We start from the raw sequence: 9,987 nt of genomic DNA, 5'->3' as shown, positions 1-9,987 counted from the left end.
ATATATAGGCCCTACAGGTGACAATACTTTTCGTACTAACTGGTTACTGTTTGCCTATTTTAGTAGGCAGACCTACACCAGCAGCTAGGAGGCGAAAAAAAAATCATGACTGCTTAATCTTTTATTTTTCATACTTTTTACCCATGTTTCCGTTTACTTTCACTTTTGAAATAGATTGGGTGACACTGATGCCCACTAATGTGCATTTTTCACCTATTCTACGATTTGTGTGCAGTTCATACCAAGCTTTCAAGTGGTTTATTGTATCAAACGATTTCCAAAAAACATTTATTGCACCACAAAAGAACTGAACGGGAGAATGACAGGATTGGCAATTGGCGCCTAAGTGCTCATCTCGCAAGTCACCTTAACCTGCATCTGAGCAGAACAATCATGATTATTTAATGAGACTGTTCATATAGATTATTTTAATACTTTTTCAATGTCAACGATTGTGTGATTGCGTGAGTGTGATTGTGTTGTTGTTGTTGTTTTGTATCCATGGTAACCAAACCCAACAAGATGCATGGTAATCTATCAACGTTCACGCATGGCTTAGCACTCCAGTTCTTGCCTGTCATAGCCAAAGCACAAAAAACGGAGAATATTCATGACGCAAGATGGTTTTTACAGAGCGTACTTCAATTCATGTTTAAAAAAAAAAATCAAATCAAATATTATTATTTCCAATACCACATTTTTGTTTTCGGATACAAAGGAAAACAAACAAACAATGAATTACAACAATATATAAACATACACAATTATATGAAACTATTTGTTCAAAATAATTGTATTATTGGAAAAGAGAAACCCACGTAGAAGACAAGCTTGTACGGACGTGGCCCACTCAACAAATTGAACTTGCAGTAAAAGAAAAGTGAAGAAACGGAAGCAAGCACACTGGCTCACATGACCGACGTTGGGGGAAAACATAGGCAGCACAAACAACAGGAGTCAAATGGGAAGGAGGAAACTTGCGCGTACCATATATGTGTAAGCTTTCTTTAAAGGACAAGTTCACCTTCATATACATAAGGATTGAGAGAATGCAGCAATATTAGTAGAACACATCAGTGAAAGTTTGAGGAAAATTGGACAATCCGTTCAAAAGTTACGAATATTTTAAGTATCTGCGCAGTCACTGCTGGAAGAGAAGACTACTACAGTGTATGGTGTCACATGCGTACAACTATATAAGGAAAATAAAAAGAGAATTTCACAAAACTTTACTTTTTGAATAAAGTGCACAGTTCTTCGACTTGCTACTGACGTATGTTAAGGGTAATATTATTCCCCCTGCCTTCTGAAAGAGAGAAGTCGAGAGTTCTTTTGTTATGGGAGAAAGATAGAAATATGTTGAATTTTCTTTATTCTTTCTTTATATAGTTGTACTCATGTGACATCACAAGCTATAGTAGTCTTTTCATCCAGCCGTGACTGAGCAGGAACTTCAAAAATTCATAACTTTTTAACGGATTGTCCGATTTTGCTCAAACTCTCACTGATGTGTTGTACTAATATTGCTGCATTCACTCAACCCGAATGTCTATGAAGGTGAACTTGTCCTTTAATGGATTGAGCAAAATCACCTCAATAGAATGGCAGAGCTTTTGTCTGAACTATAGGACAGTCATAGAGATGTGGAAACTTTCACATTATTTTCACGAAACAGTGATGAGTCGTAAAGGAGAGAGGATGACAATTTCATAGCCTCCAAGTATAGGCATATCCCTTTGACCTACACACAAAGCTGCATTAATTTGTCTTTTTTCACACGAAATGAAAACGACCAACTATCACTCTGTTCTATGCAATTGAGATATATAATATCCGAGCAATTGCTAGAGGTGAGGAGGGGGGGGGGAGGGTTGAAGATGCTAATTCCTCGATCAAAAACATAACTTTTCTGATTTGTTTTTTCTTCTTCTTCAATAAGCTGAAGGTTCTTGCAGGCTGTGAACGATTGTTTGTGTACGAGGCTACAAGCCAATATCAAGAGCTGATGACGTTATCCCTTCCGCTGAAATGCAGATGCAGTTGCAACGAGCATCATAATTCTGTGAAAACATGTGAAAGCTTGATATTAAATGAACTCTTTTTTTCATTTTATTTATTCAATTCATATTATTGATCAATTTAATGTCTACCATTATGTTCATCTGAATTATTTCATCAAATTAACCTGAATTGATCATTCTTTCTTAAAAAGAGATTCGAAAAGGCATGAGCAACGACAAATTGATATTTCACCCAAGAATTAGACCTAATGGATTATCATTTGTTTTTACTATGATATAGGGCACAGGACACACGAGCGGCAGGCTTCACGCAGAGCGAGCTGCCTCGACCTCCGATCCCCTTCTCCCCGTTTGCTCTTGTGACGTCATCACCTCATCATTCGTGTGATTCCTGAGAAGCGACAGCTAAAGGTAAGCGCTCGTCGTCGTACGTACTGTTACTGTAAATGAATGAAGTCCAGTTCTGCTTAGACTAGAAATTGTTGTATTTAATGAAATGGCCTTTGAATGTGTACTGTTGTACGACCTCTTAGAGTAAGAGTTTGTATAGTGTAACAATGTTGGTGCAGAAACTCGCTTATGTGAGGTCCCACTCATTCATTTTTGTGTGGTAATGAACCAAGACTGTTTACGTTCGTGCAGTGCACACGCCCACTGCACTGGCTGCACTAACGACCGTGTGATTGTGATAGCTTCTGCAGGAAGGTGAAAGAGGTGCAGAACCTCCGGAGGGTATACTTGCACATTGTAGGCTCTCACATGTAGCAGACTTGAGACTCGAGAGTCGAGGCACAATAATTTACCATATTTCTGAAACAATTTGTACAAGTTGAGATCGTTCAGAAAGTGTTCTGCCCCGGGTGACTACTTGAAGCAATGAAGGTGACATCTTTTATTTAAACTTATATGTCACACAGTCAAGTGATATTGAGTTCACTACATCTTGAGGCAGGTGGTTCCACAGCCACAGGCGAATGTCCGCTCTGTGCTCCAGCTAGAGTGTTGAAGGCTATTGCGCAATGTCAGGCCTCTTTACTGCGTTCAATGAAAGATCATACCATCTTAAAAATAGTAGAATAAATTGCGCATGATACTTGCTTTGGTCAGTGATTGTGTCGAAACTGAAAAGTTAGGATATAGAAGGGGACAGCTGTCTGCAGCCCACACTCCATCCACAGTGCAGTTTATGGACAACTCTTTCAATGATTCAGTGTGAAGTGTGAATACTACGATGACAGATGTAATGTCCCGACTATTGTGATAATGTAATGCTGCTAACTTGTAGGGAATGTGTTCTCTGTGTTCATTTGTTCTCTATTTTTGTCTTGTTTCTCCATCTAATTTTAGAATTTGAATTAGGAGGCAATACACTTCAGGGGTGTAATCTATATTGAGCGTCGGCTTCTTGTTCCTTGTGGTCGTACCGACCATGAGTGACCACGAAGGCCAAGGGTCAGCTGCCAGGGGCAGACGGAAGCATGGCATGCTCAAGATGTACTACGGTCTGGATGACCAGCCGGACAAGGGCGCTCGGCTTGACCCAACAGACATCAATGGAGCCCACTTTGACCCCGAGGTCTACCTTACCAAGATAATGAAAGAGAAGCGGCTAAATGATCTCATTGACAAAGAGGCAGAGATGGTGAAACGTAAATTGCCTTTCCATCCCTTATCCTATTGGCTTATGTTTGATGTATAAAATAGTTGTGAATTTAGCACCAGAGTACCTCATTAGTAAATTTGAGCTTAAAGGTTCCGTATGTTATTTAAGAAACAATTTGCAAATCCTTTCATTACTTCGGTTTCAAGAATACATGTTTCAAGAAGAATAGTTTGAGTAATTATGGGGCAAAACTATGGAATGATTTACAGCTGATCTTAATTAATACCCACATATGAAAGTTTTAAACAGACTTCTTAGTGTAACTTAGTCATTAATATTTGATAGCAAAATTCAATATTTTTGTTCTTATTGTATGACTTTATATGACCTATTTTGTTTTTCTATATTCATTTTTTTTTAATCATCACATTGTATTTTGTTACTCACCATGCTCATCATTTTGTGAATTTGTTTGTTGTATCTGATTAAGGTTTTTTTTTGTCTTCATATATAATATATTTTTTTTTTTTTTTTTTATTATTTATTTATTTATTTATTTTTTTTTTTTGGGGGGGGGGTAATTTTGTATTGTATATATTTCTATATGTTTTTGTCCGAGCACAGACTTGTTGAAAAATAGCCTTTGGCTGAATCTTGTTGCCTTGCTTTTATAATTAAAATGAATGAATGAATTTTCATACTTGATGTAGTTTGGATGCTGGGTTTCTTCAGCTATAACCAGCATTGTACTGCATTAATGTGATAACCCACAGAACATCATGCCCTAAGCATGAAGACACGTATCAAGCCTTTAACCTGCTAGGTTTACTAAGATTTGTAGAAAGTATTGGAGTTTTGTTGCATAGAGACAGTCATGCAATTCAAAAACTTATCTGCAATCATTAATTATCACCTGTTTTATTGTATGTTGATTTTAATAACAATTGTACCTTTTTGCCATGTGATTACAGAGTAGTCCAGGTAACCAGAACTCATTTTAGATTAGGGTCTAGCTAAACCTTCATGGGAGCTGTATGCATTTCCTACAACTTAGGTTTAGCACAAGTTGTTCAGTTACAAAAGGTAGACAGAAAGTAGAAACTGTACCTCTCTGTTGTATAGCCGTTGTACCACATTCATGGTGGATGACCAATTTATGAGATATTCTTTGTTTTTCAGAAATCCGATCCCTTGACAGTGACATGCAGACTTTGGTTTATGAGAACTACAACAAATTCATCAGCGCAACAGACACTATACGCAAGGTATGTGGCTGTCTCTTACATGACTGATTGTTCATTGCTTAACCCGTTGAGGACGAGTCCCAAGTATACTCGGGCAGCTGGTGTCTGTGGGATATGCGTGCTGTAGCAAAATCAGCCTGTCCTCAACGGATTAGTGACACTGTATGCTATTGCAGTAATGCGTAGTGTACATGACTCTGACAAATTAAACTGATGTCATTCGTATCAATCAGCAATTATACCTTCTCTCGTAAAGGAAATGATGCTTATCAAGAATTATTTCAACTTCACTTTGCTATTAATAAGCTACAACTAGAATAAATGCCCCCCCCCCCAAAAAAAAAAAAAAAAAAAAAAACAGAAAGAAAGAAAGAAGATTTCACCTGCTGACTGCACATACTCTTCTTGTAGTGGCTGAACACATACAAAATGATATTAAACAAGTTGTAGCTTGTAAATGCTGAGTGACGTAACAGATAGATGGTTATCATTTATCAAAGAAAACAAATGTTCATGCACATACATACTTCTCATGCAAAATCTGCAGAAGGATCTAGAGGGTTTAATTCAAACTGAAATCTGTCATACATCATACGAGTTCTATTGTGCAAAAGTGAGGCATTAGTGCTGTAGAGAAATTTGAGGCGTGTTGGAAGAGCCATCATTGTGGCTTGATGGATGAGACCATAGACTCATAATCTTGAGGTCCCTGGTTCAAATCCCCTGGCAGCAGCTGTTGTACCCATAAGCAAGGCGTTGTATGCTCTCGCCTAGTCCCTCCAAGGGTACTTAGCTTCGTAGTTTGCTCATACGAATTTAAGAGCTTCCTTTGTAGCCATGTTGAAATAAATCCAAAGAAACAAAATTGTGTGATGTACAGTTTGCAAGATGGAGAATTTCATCAGGAAACAAGGATGTGTAATTTCAAGATGAATCAGTGGTGCAAGAATGTGGATTAACGTATCATCATCACACTTTTTTTTTTTTTAAGATGAAAAGCGATTTTAAGAAGATGGGTGAGGAGATGGATCGCCTAGCAACCAACATGGACACCATTGCCGACTTCAGCGAGAAGATCAGCTCCACACTGCAAGAGAGGAGAGAGCAGATTACCAAGCTGAGTGGGGTCCATTCTCTTCTTAAAAAGGTACAGTACCATGGAGTTTTGATATGGTTGTAGTCTCTAGTGAACAAGAAAGTGGACAATGAGGTAATTAGAGTCAGTGATGAAGAAGGAGTGCAATCTTTTAAACAAAAGATATGATGTTTGCATTAATTGCAGGTGAAGAAATTTATGATCATTTCTTTCATGACAAACTATGATGTCTGCGTTTTTGTTTGACAATCAAAAGATAGGAGCCATGTGAAACTTCGCACAATATTGATTTTGCATCCTTAAAGGGACTGTACAGTACTGGTTTAGGTGAGGATTCAGCTTGTAAGGTTTTGCGAGATATTTAGAAACCACTGTATAAAATGTTAAAGAGCATACAATTCTAGGGGGGATCAAAAGTTTATTTGATGAAAATCGGATTTGAAATGACCAAGATATCTAAAAACAAGGAAAAAACAAAGAGATCTATTAAAATTCGTGGCTGTCAATTTTATTGGGATTGCATTTTTGGATATCTCAGCCATTTGAAGGCCAATTTTCATCAAATAAACATTGAATCCTTCTTGAAATCACATGCTCTTTCATATTTGATAATTAGGTTTCTCATTATCTCACAAAAAAATGTTATAAACCTGAATCCTCACCTCAACCAGTACTGTACAGTCCCTTTAAACAACCACAAGTCAACTGTATCGCTCAAATCTGATAGCCTTGGCATATAAAGTGTCCTCACTTTCCAGACAAAAAAAAAAATTGCATATCAGAACAGTGCAATAAGATGAAATGATTCCCAAGTACATGTATGATTAAACTGAGCTTTGATATTTAGATACGGGAAACATTGATTTTTTTTTTCTTTTCTATATTATTTTGAGTTGCACAGATTGCATGGAACTCAGAAGATTTTCTTTATGTGCCATCTCTACTTCCAGTGAGTTAAAACATGTCATGTTGTACATTTCATATAGGACAAAGACTATTTTAGTAAACATTTCAAAAGTACTATCTCGTCTTGAAGATGTGTGTTTGTATGTGTTTTTTTACTTTGAATTATGATTTCATTGTCCCATGAATAGCTGCAATTCCTGTTTGAGCTGCCAGCGAGACTGAAAAAGTGCATCTCTATGGGTTCATACAGTCAAGCTGTCAGGTGAGAAATGGCAAAATTCTTTTGGAAAAAAAAAATTATCTCATAACTTGATAGTGCCCTATTACCTTGTAAAATTGTTGGTAATGATGATTTTTCACCACAAATGATCTACCCGGTTGATGCTGTGGTACAGGTAGAAAATATGACTCACTATAAATTTTACAAAAGTACAGTGTTCATAACATTGTCAGTCATCACTCCAGAAACGGAATGTGTCATATAACTTTGAATAGTACATTTCAAAGATTGTCGAAACCGAGATGAGATTGAGTCAGAAGAGGGTTTGCTGATGCATGTTTTTTGACTTTTGAAATAAAATTCAATTTGTAGACTTAGACATGATATTCGTGCCATATGCAACATTGCAAGATAGAAATGATAAGTTCAGTCCACATTTAATATTGTGCTTCATGCCTACCTAAGGTACTACTCCAAGGCCAGGGTGGTGTTACTCCAGTACCAACACATGCCTTCCTTCCACGGTATCCACCGGGACTGCACCGAGATCGTCAACGAGCTGCGACTCAAACTCAGGGAGCAGTTCAGAGACAAGGAGGTAAACCAATACAGGAGTGAATTTGCCCACCTTCCTTCTTTTGCTGTCTGTTACCATGACAACTACCTGTCATATATATGGTCAGACTGAAATTGTACTACCGTTTAAGCACTACAGTTAGCATCTACAAAATATGGAGATGGGGACACAAAACTAGATTGCATGTTGTTTACTGCTGATCACAGTTGGTAGTAGTACTACAAATATTTTTAAGGTGAAAGAAAATCCTATTGATTCATTAAGGTGTGAATTCCCTTGCCTCCCTCATTCGTTGTCTCATAGAAATTAAATTGACAAATAATTCTTGTTATTATCGTTTGACTTAAAAATTCAGAAATTACATCTGCATTCCATTTGGATTTTTCCCCCTGGAGTTTCTCCTTCGTGGGGGCCCGTAATTAGCTGTGTAAATGACAGTGTGTTGTAATTGATTGTGTAGTGTTCAAACTGAAGTAAATCCTTAATAACCCAAGATGGCTGTTCTGTGTGTTTGTCGCCCTCGGCAGTCCAACCCCAAGCAGCTTGCTGAGTGCGTTGACCTTCTGCTTCAGCTGAAAGATCCCCCAGATGAGCTCTGTGATGAGTTCCTGTCACAGTGAGTTCTCCACAAATCATTCTCCACTAAAAAATTTTATGTGCAAGTAAGGATGTGGATTCCAGTTAAGTTTGGATGAAATTGTTGAGGTCAAATCAATGGACCAATGAGACTTGAAAGCAAAATCAAGAAAACTATGACGTTTGGACTGAAATCAAGGTCATATTTACAAGGTGTCTGACACAGACTTCGTGATAGTCATTATTATGGTTACAAGACCATAGTGCTGCTTCCAAACAAATAACCATGCATACTGTCAAATCTGTAACAAGTACCTGGTCAGTAAGTGTCATTAAAAATGGCTATTGCTGCATATCTGCATTTAAACTGTCAATACAGAACCAGCCTAACGAGGCAGCAGACTGAGAAAACTGTAAAGTAAGATAATTTGACTAAATCAGCAGCAGTGTGACATTTTTTTAAATCAAAAGATTTGATTACCTTGCAACAAAATTTCAGAGTCTAAGAATTCTTTGATATTCACAAGTGTTCACCTTGCATGAAACATTTTACTATTATGTCCTGAATTAACCAATAAGCCAGGTGAAAGTTACATTCTGCGCATGAGTGGGTAGAGGCCCACTGAGAAAAGCAACATAATGAGACATAAAGATGTAATGAGCAATGTCATGGAGAGCACTTGGAACAGTTTCCTTGCGTTGCAGTGACAGAACATTCTTAAGCATTCAAGGGAGCTTGTTAGCATATTAGAAGCAAGTGTGATTACATGTAAAGTGGTTGATATCTAGATTTGCAACTGTTTTAATTTGAGGCCATTTGAACCATGACAAACTCCGAAGTGGTCTATTGCTTTAAAGTACAATTTCTACAGTGACAGCATCTAAGCTTCGTCTAAAACGGAGGCAGTACACTCGCTGACGTGTGAACTTTCATCCCACCTTATACCAAATTAAATCTTAATTGCTTGTTAATGTTGCCGTACATGTATGTAATCCTGTACACCAGTTTGTTCAGGTGTTGGGATAGAGTGCCACAGGGTGTAGATATGGCGTATGACACAAAGTCCTCAATGGTAGGGTACAGTTGAAGTGTTGAAGTACTAAACACAGTCTGGTGTTACAAATTTTGGCCACCTCGTGTACCTCACCCCCAGTGCCAGACACAAGCTGGATGAGAATCTGAAGGAAATGGCGTGTCACGCCCAGCTCGTGGCCGGGAGGTTGAGGACCCCATCCACCCCGGAGGCAGATGCAGATGATGGTAACCATGGCGACAGGGAGGGAGAGAGGCCAGCAGAAAGGATCATGAGAACACTGCCTATGGTATGTGGGACACTCCCCCCTCCCCCTTTCCTCTTTTTAAAGGTATATGTTGTATCAAACTCTTATTCAATTCCTTCAGCAAAATGAAGATGATGTTGTGTAATGTTTCCATCATTTGAAGGGCATAACTGTTATAGTTCCTGAGGTAAATCTTCAACCATAGAGTGATGGTGAATTACACGTCAGAATCAGAGAGCAGGTGTGAGAAATGATGAGAAATTGTATAGATTGTGTAACTTCCCTTTTGTTCACCATCACAGAAAAATGTTTTTCATCATGTGTGAAAGAAAAATAAAAATCCAGATATACAGTGTTTTCTGGATTAAATTCTTTTACCAGATTTTCTTACAATTCTTTTTCACAATGAAAGATGAATGGCATAGTCCTGCAGATTTCAGTTCATTGTATCACAAAGATTACA

At 37.9% G+C, this 9,987-nt stretch overlaps 1 protein-coding gene across 1 annotated transcript in view; it reads left to right on the top strand.

Moving 5' to 3' along the window:
• Positions 1 to 2,393: 2,393 nt before the first annotated feature.
• The window catches only part of LOC139739800 (vacuolar protein sorting-associated protein 51 homolog), a 28,448-nt gene continuing 20,854 nt past the window's right edge, over positions 2,394 to 9,987 (top strand). The window contains exons 1-8 of the mRNA XM_071650393.1: positions 2,394 to 2,432; positions 3,369 to 3,670; positions 4,804 to 4,889; positions 5,860 to 6,015; positions 7,059 to 7,132; positions 7,556 to 7,688; positions 8,195 to 8,283; positions 9,398 to 9,566. Of these exons, the coding sequence (XP_071506494.1) occupies positions 3,451 to 3,670; positions 4,804 to 4,889; positions 5,860 to 6,015; positions 7,059 to 7,132; positions 7,556 to 7,688; positions 8,195 to 8,283; positions 9,398 to 9,566 (927 nt within the window). The 5' untranslated portion in view covers positions 2,394 to 2,432; positions 3,369 to 3,450. The remainder of the gene's footprint in view (positions 2,433 to 3,368; positions 3,671 to 4,803; positions 4,890 to 5,859; positions 6,016 to 7,058; positions 7,133 to 7,555; positions 7,689 to 8,194; positions 8,284 to 9,397; positions 9,567 to 9,987) is intronic.

The sequence above is a fragment of the Diadema antillarum genome, unplaced genomic scaffold (genome assembly GCF_040938485.1).
Source record: "Diadema antillarum isolate AM-2024a unplaced genomic scaffold, OU_Dant_1.0 seq00000819_RagTag, whole genome shotgun sequence".
NCBI classification, from domain to species: domain Eukaryota; kingdom Metazoa; phylum Echinodermata; class Echinoidea; order Diadematoida; family Diadematidae; genus Diadema; species Diadema antillarum.
Note: the sequence above shows the minus strand (reverse complement) of the source record. Positions and strands in the feature narration are given on the sequence as shown.